The sequence below is a fragment of the Silene latifolia genome, chromosome 2, assembly GCF_048544455.1.
Source record: "Silene latifolia isolate original U9 population chromosome 2, ASM4854445v1, whole genome shotgun sequence".
NCBI lineage: Eukaryota > Viridiplantae > Streptophyta > Magnoliopsida > Caryophyllales > Caryophyllaceae > Silene > Silene latifolia.
In genome coordinates, this window is record NC_133527.1 from 4,908,737 (window position 1) to 4,926,963 (window position 18,227).

General features: G+C 34.0%; 3 protein-coding genes across 4 annotated transcripts; 2 read left to right on the plus strand and 1 right to left on the minus strand.

The window, feature by feature from the left end:
• Window positions 1-332: 332 nt before the first annotated feature.
• LOC141627738 (uncharacterized) lies at window positions 333-1,178 on the minus strand. Its single transcript, XM_074440963.1, has one exon. The coding sequence runs from the start codon at window positions 1,176-1,178 to the stop codon at window positions 333-335; it is 846 nt and encodes a 281-aa protein (XP_074297064.1).
• Window positions 1,179-4,626: 3,448 nt separating this feature from the next.
• On the plus strand, window positions 4,627-7,693 carry LOC141642086 (uncharacterized). 2 transcript variants are annotated; one of them, XM_074450770.1, is made up of 4 exons: window positions 4,643-4,872; window positions 6,720-6,954; window positions 7,027-7,113; window positions 7,426-7,693. In XM_074450770.1, the coding sequence occupies exons 1-4, from the start codon at window positions 4,750-4,752 to the stop codon at window positions 7,428-7,430; spliced, it is 450 nt and encodes a 149-aa protein (XP_074306871.1). In that variant the 5' UTR covers window positions 4,643-4,749; the 3' UTR covers window positions 7,431-7,693. The 2 variants fall into 2 exon arrangements, with proteins under 2 accessions (XP_074306872.1, XP_074306871.1); XM_074450771.1 differs by lacking the exon at window positions 7,027-7,113 and having other exon boundaries at window positions 4,627-4,872; window positions 6,720-7,026.
• A 3,291-nt stretch (window positions 7,694-10,984) lies between these two features.
• LOC141642088 (ras-related protein RABA5c-like) lies at window positions 10,985-14,182 on the plus strand. The gene is made up of 2 exons (XM_074450774.1): window positions 10,985-11,629; window positions 13,653-14,182. The coding sequence occupies exons 1-2, from the start codon at window positions 11,299-11,301 to the stop codon at window positions 13,964-13,966; spliced, it is 645 nt and encodes a 214-aa protein (XP_074306875.1). The 5' UTR covers window positions 10,985-11,298; the 3' UTR covers window positions 13,967-14,182.
• The last annotated feature ends 4,045 nt before the right edge of the window (window positions 14,183-18,227 follow it).

Consider the following 18,227-nt stretch of genomic DNA (forward strand, 5'->3'; position numbering starts at 1 on the left):
GAACTGAATTTATAGGAAATAAATTGAACTTATGGGATATGAACTAAACTTATAGGATTTGAAGTGAACTTAAATTAAGTGACTTAAAGTTCAAGAGAACAAGACCTTAGTACTAATCAATAGCTTTCATATATAGACGCGATATTAAATATGTTACATATATGTCTCTATAAATATCATAGCTTTCATTCTCACCGATAAAATTTGTATTTTAGTACATTGATTTGGACGTTAGATCAATCAATTTATGTTTTTCTCCAAATTATTTCTATTTTAACTTTTATATCTATGTTGCCTTACATTTTTTTTTTTGACAATAGGCAAGAGTGATCTTACAGATTAATGGCCTTTTGTGCTAGCATATGCGCCATTTTATTACGCTTCATAGGAATAAAACAGAAAGAGACACAATGAAATAAACAACATAAATAAAGGATATCAGCAACAAGGAGTCTAGTGTTCAGACTTGGCTTGGCGAGGTCCAGAATTTGAGAAAGAAGCTGCAAACAGTCAGAATAAATGACGACATGAAGAATTTTCTCCTTAGAAGCCCATTTAAGGGCCTCCAAAATAGCAACAGCTTCCGCTTGATCCGGAGAAAGAGAGGGCAACCCTTGCTTATAAAAAGATTGAGAACTGCCATTCTGGTATTTAACGCACCATCCAAGTCCCGTTATTTTATCATCCCTCCAAGCGGCATCTACAAAGATACATGTCTGGTCACATCTGTAGGCAGAACCGTAAAACTTACACCTATTTCCAGATTGGAGGAACTTTAGGGAGTTGCTCAAATCATCATTCCTAGCGGGATAATCAAACGACCTAGAAGGAATAATCTTAGCATTCAAAATGCGGGCCACAACTTCTTCATAGATAAGAATAGCCCCTGTTAAGGATATCGAATTGTCCCCCAATGCCGCATTAGTCCTTGCACTCCAAATAACCCAGATGCAACAAAGAAGGGAAATAATCAAATCATCCGAGTTACTCATCTTATGGATGAAAGAAATCCAATTGATTATCCAATCTTGGAAAGTCATATCATGGTGGATAGCCGCTCTAATTCCGAGATGGCTGCCGGCCCAAATTCTAGTGGCGAATAGACAATCCCTAAAAAGATGCTCCAATGATTCAACTTCATTGTGACTACATAAGTGACATTGATAGTTAACATCCATGTTCCTTCTCTCAAATTCTCTTCCTATGGCCAAGGAATTAGTTAAGATTCGCCAGGAGTGATCCATGTCCTCGGTCCGGGAAAATGCCACAAATATTTTTTAATGAAAGCCTTACATTCTGGGGAGATCCTAGTTAAATCTTTACTCGTCGCCTTGTGATTCCAGAGGGGATTCCATGCTTCATAATATCCCTTATTAACCGAGTAATCACCCTTATGGTCTTTTGTCCAATATGCCCAATCCTTTGAATTATTAAAGCTGATAGGAATAGCTAAGATAGTTTCAGCATCGTTTGGCTCAAAAAAAATATGGATCATATCAGAATTCCAGCGGCCATCAGTAGTAAAGAGATTTTGTGGTGTGTTGTGTATCCAACACTTTAAAATAATTTCATTGTATTACTTGACCATTGACTTTAATAATAATAATCCTTCCTGTTTATAAAAGTTGAACTTACTCTCTCCCATCCAAACCAAATGTTACATTTGACTTTATTACGCTTGCCAAGACGTGTTTTGCAACGTGAATATCTTTAGTTACACAATATTAAAAAATATAAAAACTTAATATTTTTATAGCAATCATGATGATGAATCAAACAAGATCTCGCATCACTATGTTTTCTCTTATACATTACTAATATTACCAAAGATTCTCTACAGTTATAAATAGTGCCAAAAAGTAAAACGTAATCTTTGGCTTGAATGTGAGGGAGTATCAAGTTCCTATGGCTCTCCACATGCACGTAAGTTTACCTGATCCTAAACCTATCCGTTTGACAAGTATAGTCATAGTAGTACAACTAAAAGTTAGTGGTGATATAACTAGTCGTATGTACAACCAGATGATTTTTTGTTCAACTCTTCTATAGAGTTATTGAGATCATTTAGAGCATCATCATTAATAGAGGTTTATCAAATAAATTTGTCCAATACTTTAGAGGTATGTGGAAAAACATTTTTATTGTCGTGTGAATGTATATTGGTTATTGAATGAAAAGAGGTACAAATTTGTATCCATGTTTGTATTTTTGACTCTGAGTAATAATGAGTTCATAATACGAACTTTTTGCAAGGTTTGTCACCATTTAAGAGATTTATCTATTGTTACATAGAGCTTTGTTGTTTGAAAAGTTTGTGAATTAAGTGATGTGGTATCGAATAAGCCTCCTTTTTTTGGGTACATATGAGGGGCAAGTCCCAAGCATTAAGTAATAACTAAACGAGGAAACGACACACCTAAAAAACAAGTGTTAATCTTGATTGAATATCTCTAGAAGGTTTGAATTTAATAAGCCTCCTTTAAAGCTTGTCTATTGTTAATGTAGTAATGACCTTATAAACGAATTAATTAAGTTCCATTTGGACTGTAAAAGCTTTTTTTTCCCATTTTACTTATTGGTTAAGATTTCAATATTTTAACCTTGAATATAATAAAATTCGAAAAATAGAGCATTATTCATCTGTTTTTATTTGCTAGCTAAATATCCGAGTTCTAATATCGTATACTACAAAACTTAGTTTTCATTTAACTTAGAGCTTTAAATCAACTATATACGATTTAGGCCTCTTAAATTTGTTCGACGACTCACAATTTAACACCAAAGCTTCAATTTTATATTTTTTTTTTCAAAATCTTGTTTAAGATGGGTGTTTCTATTTTGAACTTAAGACGGGTTTAATATAAACAAGATTTGAGAAAAAGTAAAAAAGATGGATACCGTTTTGCCAATTTGTGTTAGCTATTTGGACTCTACTTGGGTAAATTGACCGGTGATACACAGTTCCCCAGAGCACCACTTTCCAGGTGAAAAACCATTTGAAAACAAGACAACACTGAGTAGTAAACAATACAATAAGGACCCGAACTATCAAATAATGTAGCTTTAAGGAACCGAACTATTAAGGCCTCGTTTGGTTCATACGGGAACCAAATGCATGTGTTAATTTGCAATGCACGGGAGTTTAATTCCAACATCAAAATTCACATGAATAACAAGAATCCGTTTGGTTGCCATGTTAGAGTTCTATTCTCCTAGGAGTTTCCAATGACCATGAGGGGGATAGGTAGTTAAATTCCCCCATCATGCAGGAGTTGGAAACTCCTTGGAGTTTGAAACTCCCCCATTTTACAAAAAATGGGGTAACCAAACAACCTGTAAAAACCACAATTCATGGGATTTTAGAATTCCCACGAATTTGGTGGGCAACCAAACGAGGCCTAAGTTTTTGTTTCGTAGCTTTAAGGACCTTAAATTTGTTTTTGACACATTTACCCTTCCCATGTGCCATACTTTTTAGGGATTAACTTATACTCCCTCCACTTTTTAATATATGACGTTTTGCTTTTTTGAGGCGAGCCTTTAACTTTAATATTTACAAAAAAATATTTGGTAAAAAATTATAAAAATTATACCATTAAATTACTTATGAAAAACTCTTTCATACGAGTATACATATCACTATATTTAAGCATGAGAGATATTGAAGAGAGAAGTGTGTCTCGAAATGTAAGAAAGTCATATATAGAAAAACAGAGGGAGTATATTTTAAGTTGAACCTTGAAAAAGTATAAGATTTTAGTTTATTAGTTAATTTGTACTAAATAGAGTGACAAAATTTGTTTTGATCTACTAATATTTCTACGTAAGATCCTAATTTGAACCACAAAATAGATTAAATAAGACATTAAAAAACGTATTTTGGACTCATTTTCATCTACCAAACTTAATTATGTATATTGTCAAATTAAATATTTAGCATATTTATTACGTTATAAAATAATTTTACCAAATTCGAACAACAAATGTTAGGTGATTTATAGAGTATTTGGTAACTTAGTTTGAATATAATCATTATATATTCACTACAAAAATCGTTCCGTTGCAAAGTGACCCATATCCTCCACTGTAGGTATTTTGCAACGGAAAAGTCATTGCAAACGATCTGTCATGAATTTTCGCCGCAAATAGGAGTTTGGTACATAATATCCGTAACAAACTGGTATTTTGCTAAATTTCCGAATCAAACAATTTTTTTTCAAACAAGTGAAAAGACATTTTATAAACATAACAAGTCGCTCAAACTTTGCCGATGTGGGACAAATTCGCGACGAAAAATCAGTCGCAATTTCATACAGTCTATCGCAATTTTTCACTTAAGCCAAAATGTTCCACAAATACCAAATATTTTTGCTAAGGAATTTTCGTTCCAAATATTTTGGTTACAGAATTTCCGTAGAAAAATCCAAAATACTGTAGCAAAAAAAATAAATCCGTCGCATTTGTTCGATTTGATTAATATTCTGTCTAATAATTGTGTTGAATCGGACAAAAATCTACCCAATACCGCTAAATACGAAGTATAAATGTCAAAATACAAGGGTATTTTGGTAAGAAGTGATTTTAAAGTCCTTAAAGCCACGTAATTAAAATGGAGGTCCTTATAGCTATGTTGTACGGAGTATGATATTTTAGGTACTAGACTAGTGGTGTTTATTCAGACAACACTCTTCACTTTATCCATAATAAACAATCTGGGGTTTGATTTTGTTAACAATAAGGTCAATAACAATGGAGGGTAGTGAACCAAAAACAAGTGTTAATCTTGAAGATTTAAAGACAAGAATGGCTGATTTTGCTAAAGAAAGAGATTGGGATCAATTTCATACCCCCAGGAATCTTCTCTTAGCCTTGGTATACTAAAATCCAACTTAAAACCCTTTAATAATCTTTTATTTTAGTATATTTTTTGTTCTTGTTATTAAATATTCCCATCCGTCACGATCATTCTATGCATAAAGGTAAATAAATGATTGAGATGGATCGTACTTGTAAACTGTATGATTCTTGTGTGAGTATTTGTTGTTCATGTTCAAGGTTGTAAAGTTTATACCTTTTTATTGGAAATTTGGAACCCTTTTGAGAATTTGGACAATTAGTTAATCCCTAAAATAATAGAGGGTTAAATTTCATTATTAGTGGAGTATTAGAATTAGAGCCGGTCTAGTGTAAAACCGCCTTACACAAGAATGCAATGGATTATTGGGTTTTGGCCTCAAAGTTGCTTGCTTTTCTTCTAATAATCTTTCACATTTTGTTAGTTACTTCTCTTGCAAAATTTCTGATTATCTTATGCATGTAATTAATGTCCTTTGAGTAACATCAATTGAATGTAGATGAATTTGGATATATCTTTGATGACTGTAGATCCATCATTAAATTTAGGTTTAAGTATTGTCGATAGTGGTGGAACTAGGGGGGGCTAGCAGGTGATAGAAATATTTATAATAGTTGGGCCTCAACTATAACCTTAAGGTTTTGGTTGAGTTGGTTCATCTATCATGGTATCAGAGCCAGTGTGACCGAAGGTCACGGGTTCAAATCCTGGCAACCTCAAAACTTCTCAAAAACTCGAAGTGGAAACCCAGCACACGGTACGGAGGAGTCGGTGCACAACTAACCACTCTTCAAGCCCAACGGGCATTTGAGTGAGGGAGCGTAATAGGAATATTTATAATAGTTGGGCCTCAACCATAACCTTAAAGCCCAACGGGCATTTGAGTGAGGGAGCGTAATAGGAATATTTATAATAGTTGAGCCTCAACCATAACCTTAAGGTAAGGTTATGGTTGAGTTGGTTCATCTATTAGCAGGTGTGGTCGTCCATGCCGAACATTGGAAAATTTGAGATTTTTAGTTAAAGTTTTGATTTTTTCTTCTAGATTACCTTAATCCACTAGCAATTCGCTCTTCCTAAGATTGTCGGGTTTTCACTCCTTAACGACAAATTCTGGCTCCGCCACTGGTTATGGATGTTAAGTTGGCAGCTTCTACTATATGAAGTTGACAATGATGCCAGGAGATAGTACTATATTCTCAGGATCCCAGCTAGTTTATGTTTCATACAGTCATATACACTATGATTGTTGAGAAAAGATGTTTGGATGGGGTGTAAAAGCACTCAACTCTTAGCCCCACTGCACTATTCTTTTACCTGTAGAGATGTTTGAGTGAAAGATTCTTCCATTTTGCCTATAAAGATGTCAACTTTTTGGTCAATTGATCATATAAAATATTCCTTCGGTCCCAATCATTTGTTTAACTTCGATTAAAATACTCTTCAGAAAGGGAGTATGAATTATGGTGTCTTGCTTTCAATATTCTAAAGGTTTTGCTGTTTTTAGGCTTTGGATTACGATTTACGATAAATTATAGGATACTGGTTCATTAAACAGTATGTGTTTCTTATTATGCGAAGTGTCAATCAACTTGTCAATGCAATTTCCTGTTGTGATTTCGTCACGACTCACGAGTCATTTAGAAGAAGCGTCTTTGGCCTTTTCAATCCAGGATAAAGGTTGCATGCATTCGATAATGAGTTAATGTCGTTCGTTGATTGCATGAAGTAAATGTTGACATTCATGACTCGCATGAATCATGAACTAGTGCCTCACGGTCGTGCTGGACTGATTGATGAATTCTTATATAGTTGTTGTCGTTGTTGTTCATACCTTATTTATGTTCCACTGAACATTTCTCAGGTCGGAGAAGTGGGAGAATTGTCGGAGATATTTCAGTGGAAAGGGGAGGTGCCGAGAGGATTGCCAGGATGGAGTGATGAAGAGAAGCAGCATTTAGGAGAGGAACTGTCAGATGTGCTGCTTTACCTTGTAAGGCTTTCTGATATTTGTGGGGTTGATCTAGGTCAAGCTGCCCTTAGGAAACTCGAGCTTAACGCACTTAAGTATCCGGTTAACCTCGTTAAGGGATCCTCGAGTAAGCTTACACTCAACTCCCAGGATGAAAATAAGTGTTAGTTGGTGATTCTTATGATTAAGGACAATGCAGGTTGGTTACTCATGATTCTTTTTTGCCCTCTAATGCCTCTTTCCTTTTCCTTGCTTTGGAGAGGTCGGATGTTCGAAGAGTTCAGATGTACGAAACCTTACCCTTTAGAGCTGTTAGATTAACCAATTAATTTATCATTGACCCTTTGTTCTAAGGATGAATAGTTGTGTTATTGACCCTTTTATGGCAGTTTTTTTTTACTGTGAGTCTAACCGCCTACGATTCTTGCTTGTCGATTATTCAAAAAATATTTCAACTTAAATATGAAAAAGCCTTTTTATTTTCTTGAAATTGAGTGTTTTTTCTTCTCTTTATTTTTTAACATCTCTCAACATAGTTTGAAGTTTGTTATGTTTGTTATGCGGGTTTGGTTACTAATGAGAGCTTGCTTGGATTCAGGGTAAATGTTCGGGTTTGGTTACTAATGAGAGCTTGCTTGGATCCAAATCCGCATTTAATCACCCCTGGCTTGTGATGAAAATCCTCTTTGCATGATTACACAGTTAAAATGTCAGATTTTGATTGCATTTTTGTTTGTTGATGTCCCAACTCTTGCTCTCTTGTTCTCATGTGTTGGGTTGATCAAGCAGTTGTACCTGTTTGAATTAAGTATTAGACCTTTATGATTGATAATTGATACAAATATGTGGCTTTATTGTCTTTTTCCAAGAGATTCTTAAGAATCATTATGAGCATATAATAATTTTTTGGATTATATTCGAAGTTATATTATTGAGAAAAAATGATTTTTGTCCTCGTCATTTCCTAAAAGAAATAGATAGATTCATTCTCCCTCCTAAGTTAATACAGAATACTTAGAAGTGGTGCCTAGTGCCTACTCTCCCAGAAGTCGTTTGTAAACGACCGAAGGAGGCTTGCTTATAGGTTGGAAGAGTACCGAATCATATGGGTGGTAAAAGTTAATTAAGGTAGTCGTTGAGTAGATGAGCTTTCTTTTATAGCAAATAGAATTGACAAGATGTTATGGTGATGTGGGGTGTTGGACGATAAGCGCTCTCATGAGGAATGTGTCGTTGTAAAGTTGTGGCAATATAGGAGAAGAGAGTGGACTAGGCGGCTAGTAGCAACCACCGCCGGTATGCATTGTTAAGGATAATTCTCAAACGCTATAGGACTAAAATTTTTCACCAAAAAATTGGTTAAAATTTGAAGTAATACGATAAAATAACTAAACCAGATAATGACCGACTAGACTCAACCCTTTGGGGCAGGCTGACCCGAATCATCCCGAACCTAATATGACCCGAGTACCTGACCCGAGTACCCGAATTGCCATATCTAAGATTCATACGGTCATACCCTTCTTTAGACTCTCTATCAATATTATCCAAAGGCCCATAAATTGTTTTCTTTGATGTCGAAGTCCAAATGCTAGTCCTAAGTTTCTTCTTATTACGAGCCCGTAACACATGTGGTATTTTTGCTGTTGCATAGGACCATTGACCGACAAAATACTTGGATCAAAACTATTCATTTAAAAATATTTAGCTATAAAAAGTCGAAAAAATAAGCTACAAAGTCAAAAAGTCGAAAATATATAGACTTCCTTCCAAAGTAAGAAACATAATGCACTTTATAACTTCATTTACATGTCACTGTTGCACTAAATAAACAATCGATCGATTCTAAATACATGGTTTCAAGATACTCGAAGTAATTTGAGAGAATTGATGTCGATGTGAGGAGATATTACCGTAATCGTAAAAATTTAATATAATATGAATGGCAACTAGAAGAAGATTCTAGGTTTAGGGTTTATGTTATGTCCAGTACTATATAAATCGTCTCCATTGTAATTGTAACTCAACAAACGATCAATAATAATATAAATGCGCTTATGATATTTTCCCCTCTCAATTTTGCAGTCGAAAAAGGAATCAATTTCATTCTTATTTAGGCTCCGTTTGGCACAACACTTCAGGTAGCTTATTTGACCAAAATTTCAACTACCTGATTTTTTTGTAGGTGTTTGACAAATAATTTATTTGGTCAAATAAGGTAGCTGAAATGAATTGCTAGCTCAGGTAGCATTTGAGAAATCAGTTACCTGAAATAACTTATTTTCCATTTTGTATCCTTTTATTCTATAATATTAAATAATTTTCATATCCTTTTACGTCATTTTATCAAAATCAACTACCTTTTCAGCTAGTTTGTCAAACACATTTTTATATAATTAGTTATATTATCAGCTCCTAATTTTCAGATATCTTATGAGTTACCTTTTCGGGTTTCAATTAGCTTTTCAATTTTCAGCTATCTTTTCAGATAGTTTTGCCAAACAGAGCCTTAATATTGAACCCATCATTAGAAAACACAAAGATTTCATGAACAATAAAGATCATCACAAAAGTTTGGGGAGGTTCGTCGACAAATGCAAAAACACTATTCCGAGCAAAAAAACTGATATTTACTTGTATTAGTAGTCACAATACTTATTTTCTGCAAACTATTTCTCATTTTTTACACCCTGATCATCATTATAAGACAAATTTTTCACTGTTTTCTCATGTGTTTGGCCTTTTTTCGAGGTTTTGTATTAAGAAAACAATGGAAAATTGCTCTGATAATGATGATCATGGTGTAAAAAATGAGAAAAAGTTTGCGGAAAATAAGTATTGTGACTATTAATATAGGTAAATATTAATTTTTTTTCTTTTGCTCAGAATAATGTTTACTACTATGATCTTTATTGTTCATGAAATGTTTGTATTTTCTAACAAGAATTGGTTGAGAAAGTTCAATGTTTTTGGACCGCGAAATTGAGAGATTGTATTATTATTGATTGTTTGTTGACTAACAATTACAATGGAGAAGATTTACGTGGTACTGGACATAACGTAAACCCTAAACCTAGTATCTTCCAGAATATGTAACTTTAGGTATTATTCATATCAGATTATATCATTACGATTACGGTATATTCCATATATCATAATATCTCCTAACAGGTTGTATAGTCGATTTGTTGCTAGGAGTCTTGATAAGCTTTAAAAAAGATTGGAACGATGATAATAAGTGTCTACAACGTTGCCAAGGTCCGCTCGCTCCACCACTATTTCAAGTTCTAAACCATGAAAGACTGGCAAAAACGTTGGATCCAATTTATAAACCAAATAAACTTAACCAAGTAGGGTGTTGACTACCGACGGATCTTGTGCAACTGTCTTCTAAAAAGATATGGGTCAAACATTAAAGCCACCAAACACTTTGTCTTGTAAATCATACTCTCTCCGTTCTAGTGAATAATTTACACTTAATTTATTTTGTTATAGGAAAATAAAGTAAATGTAAACTATTGACGGGGACGGAGGTAGTAATAGTTTTCTTCTTTTGTTGGATCAGTTAATTATTATGATCAAACATTTCCGTTAAAATTGAACAACTCAATGCCATTTAAATAGATCCACGACTCCATGGGATAAAAAACTAGACTTTTCATTGAGCCAAACGTTTTAGAGATTTTCTGCATTTCCAACAAAGATATGAATGGTATCCATGAGCACTCGTAACCATGAATACTTAGATTGACTGATTATGGTTTATTCTAATATTTTGGATACAAACCTTGAGAATGCAGCAGTTTTGAAACTCATGAAAAAAAGCTCTACCATCCTATTAAATCCTAATCGCCTCGAATCTGGACTAAACCGGGTGGGTTTACACAAAAAAAAGGATATGGACAATCCATTTCTATTAATAATCCATATTTGTATATGGAATTATGGATGTAATATAACTCTCTTTTCATTCCGCGAAAGCGTTGATTGACCCTATAACTTTACACAATAGTAAAATTAGGCCGTGTAACTTTCAATTAAAGAAATTTCACTAAATAATCTATTTTATAAAGATAAATCGTGTCAGATGGATGAAATAATAACCCATTTAAAATTAATACGAACACAAACCCGACATAACCTAATTTATTTACAACCAACATGGGTGGGAGTATTTGTTGCTCTCCATCATTCGTTCACTCCCTCTCCAAAACTAATTGGTCTCCATGATCACCTTTCTCATACACTAATTAACATCATACCTCTCTCTCCACACCTTCCAACTTTCTCTCATTTTCTTCCCTTTTTCTCTTTCAAAACTCATAGTCAACAAAATCAAACAAAAACCCAATTCCCCAAATCCCTCACTTTCCAATACCCAATTCCCAATTCCCCAAATCTCCCTTAATTCCCTCCAAATCCCCACAATTCCCCTGTTTTCCCCTGTTTTTTTCCTCTGTTTTTTTGACCCATGTCTTCAGATGATGAAGCAGAGGAATACCTCTTCAAAATAGTGATCATAGGCGATTCGGGTGTCGGTAAATCAAACTTACTATCACGATACGCAAGAAATGAATTCAATCTTCATTCGAAAGCGACAATCGGTGTTGAATTTCAAACACAAAGTATTGAACTTGATGGTAAAGAAGTAAGAGCTCAGATATGGGATACTGCTGGACAAGAGCGATTTCGAGCTGTTACTTCTGCTTATTATAGAGGTGCTGTTGGTGCTCTTATTGTTTATGATATTACTCGTGGTACTACTTTTGATAGCATTACCCGTTGGCTTGAAGAACTTAACAGTAAGTTTCATTCTTTTGTTTTTTTTTTTTTTTTCATTTTGTCGAAAAGTTTTCAGTGGCGGATCCAGGATTAACTTTTTGGTTAGGGGCAGATAGATCTAGCTAGTTCAAATCTCGTCAGCATCATATTCGGCTATACTGCTTCTAGTGGCGGAGCCAGGATTTTAAGGCAACGGGGGCGACTCGAAAATATTATAAGGGACCTCGAAAAAATTTGAAAATTTTAACTAAATATTTCGAAATTTTCAAACTTTAGCGTGGGCGACCGTCACTGCTAGTCCCCCTGACTCCCCCACTAATCTGCTCCCTTACACCGAAAAAAAAAGGAAAATTTTGATGGAGTTTAGTAATGCATAATGGTAGGATCAAATGTTAACGGAAACAATTGTAAGCGTGAAACGGATCTAAACTAATTTTTATATCTGTTCTGTTAGTAATGAGCATTAATTAGTGTTAATTAAATGTGTTTTGGAGCCGTTTCACAGTTTTACCCGGCCTTACAAGTTACAACCGTATTAAGAGAGACTTGCTAAATATTATAGGTGGTTGTTTTCTTGTTAGATCATGTATGGTCAACTTCGTAATATCTGATGCACCTCATTAAAAAAAAATGAGTATAAGCTTATTGTGAATATTACGATAATATTAGCCTCTTAGCTCCGCCACTGAAAATTTGAAATTATGTTTTGTGATAGCTTAATTATTGTTTATGCATGATTTTTTTTGTATTTGGTTGATTAATGTGTTGTAATAGTGAAATTTTATCCTTAGAAATTTGGAAATAATTGGCTATAACTTAGGAATGATCATTTATGGCTACAATAGGCGCCTCTCATGTCTGTCTTGACATTAAAGTTTTAGGAGGCAGAAATTGTTTGCAGGAATTAGTTGCAAGTTGCTATCTATGGTTGGATTTTCTTTATTAATTAGGGACAAAGGCAAAGTAGGTATCTTTAGTTGTTGGAAAGTCGAAAGTGATCACTCATCGGCTAAACTAGTTGACATCTGATTTTTCGGTATTAGTTGACATCTCTTCTACTACTTGGACCTTGTTCATTACATGTGGAATGAATAATGTTTCATGTTGGATTGCCTTCTTTTTTTGAACCTTAGCATTCAGCAAAATGTGATTGATTATTTGGAAAAATCGTACTTCCTTCAATTCATTACGTTTGTTTAAAATGTTCGATCTTAAAATGAAATAAGTGTAAAGAACCAAAAGTATTGGAGAAAGCACTTTGTATTAGATTGATTATGATTATGTCGTATGTACAATGTACACACTGATGTTACATTGTGTTCGAGTGGGAAACGCTTTGTGCGGAATTGCACAAAAGCTCATGTCGACCTATTGATCTTTGGACAACATCAACTTTTTTTATAGTTCCATTGCTTTGGTTTATATATGGAGTAGAAATTTCAATGAAAGCCCTATTAGACAAGCCTTCCACAAGACCGGTGAGGGTCTAAATCTCTAAGACACTCGAGCTTAATCAAGATTTGAACCGTTACCTTCTTAGATTGATCTCAATTCGTGTCCATCTGACCTCCTATACCTAAGCCTTTATATCCGAGGTTAATATATCTTAATCTAAAGCTCATTCGAGCTATTGAAATACAGTAGTGTTGAAACTTAGGAGGTAGGCCTTTGTTGTCCTTTACATCCTATCAAGCTCAAATCCCGACTAAACCACATGATGATAGCGGAATAAAGGAAAGTGAGGACCCTCATGAACTACTATCAATAAAGATGTTTTTGTGATTGTTCTCAATTTACGCTAAGCAAAGCTTTCGGCATTGAATATTCCTTGTTGTCTCGTCTCTATGTCACTTGTATAGATTAGGAGACTGATAGATGAACCATCTCAACCAAAATCTTAAGGTGATGATTGAAGTCTAATTGTTATACTTATTCCTATTAGGGACAACAGTGAGTAAATGACTCGATTTCATGACTAGTATTATCTGAGGCCGTTTTTGGTGATAATTTGTTACTGAAAAATCAATTTTGATCATTATGCAGCTCATTCTGATACAACCGTGGCAAAAATGCTCGTGGGAAATAAGTACGATTTGGACGATATCAGGGCCGTTACCATTGACCAAGGCAAAAGTCTAGCAGAAGAACACGGACTTTTCTTCATGGAGACATCGGCCAAAGACTCAACTAACGTCAAGACAGCTTTCGAGATGGTAATCAAGGAGATATACACTACCGTCAGCAGGAAAGTCCTCAACTCCGACTCCTACAAAGCTCAATTATCTTTGAAGAGAGTAAGCCTTGTTAACGACGAGTCAAAGCCTAACGAAGGCATGACCTCATGTTGCTATAGGTGATCTCATTCCGAACTTAAACCCCTTCCCTTCTCCCCTGCCTCGGAAATTAAATTTTTGTACGAATTTTACGTATATAATTTTTGAATCAAATTTGAGTGATATAGTCAAAGAACATCAAGGATATGTAAGTTTTGTTGATGATACACTTCAAATATTTCAAGGGACTCTGGAAATAAAGCTTTCTGGATCCGCCACTTGTTATGATCGATTTTGTCACACTTATTGTTGATATATTGTCCCAAACAAGTACAATTATTTCTATATTTACAGCTAATGAATGTAAGGAGGAAACTACATATTTGTTGGCAATTATTTATGTCGAATCGATTTTTAAATTTTTTTTTAAGAAAGTTCATAATTTGTTGGCTTGCATGTTATATTGAAGCTGTCATTGAAGCATTCTTAATTTCTTTTATCGTTCTAAAAGATGGGAATCAAATTAATTAATTGTCTGAATTGTACTTTTGTAATTTAATTATTAATGTAATGTTTGTATTAAGCACGTATAATTATTTTGTCGTTGACTTTTACAATACATGTTTAGTGATAATCAATTATGAAATGTCAATAATGGTTGTTTGTTGTATGATTAGTCTTTGGCTAACTTTGATCGCATGGCCTTTGGTAACCACTGTACCCCTGTGTTCCTCACTTCCTCGGTATTGGTAGTATAATTTCTGAACTTTATAATAAAGTGTGATTTTTGTTGTAAAGATTATAAGTTTCAATATAAATTTTATGAGCTCCTTCATTTAAATATGAAGGTCAAAAACTGCTAACTAAGAATTATGACGAGTAATATTAATTTTTTTGTTCATGAGTATAATTCATTGAGGTTTTTGTTTAGAAGGAAGGTTATATCTTAAAAAATGAAAAGACATCATCTGGGTACCATGTTTTATATGACGTGTAACATTAGTTTACTCAAAAATATTTAGCGACTTTCTAACTTAATAAGAGGTCCTGAGTTTGAAGCCCGGGAATACAACATTGTTCAAACTTATGAAGGAGAGTTTTGTGTCCTTAGCGGTTCTTCTTACTCGAATCAGAACTATATAGATTGGTATACGTCAAAAAGATGACTACGGAGTACGATTTAATATATGGGTTATTGAAAATTTGTCCCAAGTCCAAATAATAATTGCAATAGTGTAGTCAGGAATCAAAAATTGAAATGCAGAATCAATAAATTTCAAAAGAAAGTAGCTCCTCATTCATGAATCATGACGGTGTGATTGTCGGTGCAGGGGTGTCAGGACACGGGCAACCACGGGCGTGGGAATCGGGCCTCCGCTTTTGATCACCGTATTATAAGATTTTATTAATGAAATCCAATACAAATATCGAAATATAATATACTTAAGCATTCATTTTTGGGCCTCATTTTTCCATGTCGCACCGGGCCTCCATTTGTTTTAAGACGCCCCTGTATCGGTGTCCCATATTGAAAGAATGGAAAAAGGGAGGAGTGGTTTAATAGTGTGGTGGTATTATTATTATTACTATCTACCTTCTCTTCTACCTTATCCTCTCACAACCGATTAAAATATCGTTTCTTTTGCTTTGTTCACTTGCTTTTCGACCCCACACCGTATATACTAAATTAATCAATTGTGAGAGAAAACTTGCTTTTCGACCCCACTCCTTATATATTAAATTAATCAATTGTGAGAGAAAAAGGGAGAAGGTAGAAGAGAAGGTGGAAAGGAGAATGTCCATAACACCCCTCATTATTATTATACTTCCCCATCTTCAATCAATAGTTTACACTTTTCTATTTATTTTGTCAGTCAATAATTTTCTAGTAAATAAATTAACTCATATGAATGGTAACCATTACATTTCCTATTCATTTCAAATTATTTTTGATTTTTTTAAATAATTATAAACATTTTTTTATTTTTACCTTAATAATCGTGTAAACATTAAAGGGATAAATGAGGACCTATTTTGTTGGATTAATTAAACTTTTGGGTTGCAATTCATTCATAATAAATTTTGTGTTTCTTCAGTCTAATTTTGGCTCAACAACAGTATAGATCCAATAGTTTGGTTGGGCAATATATATGAGGTAGGTTAATTGTGACTGAACATCCCTATTTGGTTTGAATTGTGTCGGGTTTATTTCAGGTTTGCAGGCTTTAGGTTTGGTTTGAATTGTTTTAGGTTTTCAGTATCTTTTTTAACAAGGTTAATCACTTTCTAATTATACGAACTAACAAGGCTTAACCCCGATAATAATGAGTCCACTTTCTAACTTTGAAGTTAAAGGTTCGATTTTCATTGAGTTAAAATATAGTGTTGTTCGTAGGCGATATGTAAACATCACTTTAAGTCCTCATTGAGGTCCGTGATCAGCCTTAGCGTTGGACTGAATAAAGTATCCTTGAACCTACATTTTTTAGCACCGAAAAAAAACTCTAATTTTATGAAACATAAAGTTTTATGATTGGCGGTCTCTCGCAAAGTTCTTCCCAAAAGAGGATGCAAGTAGGGTGTTACTGGTCCAGATCGGACAGGAACCAAAATCGACAAAAATTACGGGCTGAAATTCGACTGAACAGATAAATTTTTGTTCAAGACCGGACCGGAACTTGTCCTTACACACCCACTTTTTCAAATTTCGGACCAAAAATCCGGACCGATTGGACCAGATTAAGTAGGCCTCCGAGTTTAAGGAAAAAAAAAACAAATAATAATAATTTCGGTCTTTCCAGTCCGAACCAGAAAAAACCAGCCCTGAACAAGATCGGGATGTTAAAAAATGTTGGGCCCGAGACCAGACCGGTCCATTTTTAAGGTCCAGACCGGATTTAGCCCACCCATACAAGAAAATTGAAATTAGTAGGGGTGGTCGTTTTAAGGCCCATTAAAGTAAGTAGGATAAGCTCTTATAAAGGCCCACTTTGCCAACACAAAAACTATTTGATAAGGCCCATTTAAATTATTTGGGCTTGATTTGGAGCTCATTGAGCTTCAAACTTTAAAATTCGACTTTGTGTTCGACTTGACTTAGTTGACTACATTATCATTTAAGACGGATATAACTGTTTTAAGAGAGATTATCTGATTAGTTAAAACCATAATTACTTGTAGTCCATTATAAATTTCTATTCTCGTAATTAAAGAATAATCCGACTGATACTCAATTTTGCTTCTCTGAAATCGACCCATATGCATTTCAATCAATATTTTACGCTATTACTATTTTTAAGTGAACACACGACCTCGATTTAACACCATAATAATTATAAAAATACTAAACGTAAGCTTGGTAGAAACAACAAATTAAGCCACTGTTAATTTTAATGACTTGGCACTAAAGTTATTGACCCTAATTTTAAATCAAAATTCAAACAACAAATTACTCCTACTTGTCAGAGAGAAAAAATGATTAGTCAAATGATTCTCTCTAATGACTTAAGACAACATTATTCATCACCGATTACACAAGTAAATAAATTTAATTAAAACCTAACAATTATTTCTGACACATTGAATTTTAAAAAGAGCAAGTTGTAATTATTAGTTTTCCATGCAATAACATTAAAAACATTAAAAAAAATGAACTGTTTTTTAACATATGTCCTAAAAACACATGATATAAAAAGCTAATAAGAGAAAAAATTTGAAGTACATATCATCAGAAATTGATATACAAATTAATATTTACCATAACTATTAAAATCACCTTGTAAACAGTGAGGATCCTCTGTCCCATTTGGTGTCCCATTCTGTGTGCCACACCACTTAGCTTCCAACACCTCAACAAATTAATATATATATTGTAATATTTTATTTTGCCACAAGTGACATGTCGAAATGTAAGTGGTGTGGCACACAGAATGGGACACCAAAGTGGGACAGAGGATCCTCACTGCCTTGTAAATGTTACTCTAATTAGTTTTTCGATGTGTGCTTTAAGGGCACATGTTAAGGAAAACGGAAAAACTTTTTTAACCATTTGGTTTCTTAAGACTTGAGTTACCGAGCTTTAAATATAAACTAGTATTGGTGCCCGGCTTCGCCCGGGCTACCTTTACTTATCATTAATTTTTTTTTTCATTAAATAAAATTACTTAAAGTTGCATAACTCATAAATTTATCATTAATATATTTTTCTATGGCATATCCTAAAATTACGATTAAATAAATTTTGAGACAAATTCACCACTCCCGCTATTAATATTTTACTCTTATTAATGAAACAATAGTAATAACATTTAACTACTTGTCCGTAATCATTGTTATTTTCACTACT

What these genes read in the sequence shown, in the direction of transcription:
- LOC141627738 (XM_074440963.1), bottom strand. Translation starts at nt 1,178, where the DNA reads ATGGATGTTAACTATCAATGTCACTTATGTAGTCACAATGAAGTTGAA.
- LOC141642086 (XM_074450770.1), top strand. Translation starts at nt 4,750, where the DNA reads ATGGAGGGTAGTGAACCAAAAACAAGTGTTAATCTTGAAGATTTAAAG. An exon ending in GGAATCTTCTCTTAGCCTTG is followed by an intron (nt 4,873 to 6,719) that starts GTATACTAAAAT and finishes AACATTTCTCAG; the next exon opens with GTCGGAGAAGTGGGAGAATT. An exon ending in CCTCGTTAAGGGATCCTCGA is followed by an intron (nt 6,955 to 7,026) that starts GTAAGCTTACAC and finishes AGGACAATGCAG; the next exon opens with GTTGGTTACTCATGATTCTT.
- LOC141642088 (XM_074450774.1), top strand. Translation starts at nt 11,299, where the DNA reads ATGTCTTCAGATGATGAAGCAGAGGAATACCTCTTCAAAATAGTGATC. An exon ending in TTGGCTTGAAGAACTTAACA is followed by an intron (nt 11,630 to 13,652) that starts GTAAGTTTCATT and finishes ATCATTATGCAG; the next exon opens with CTCATTCTGATACAACCGTG.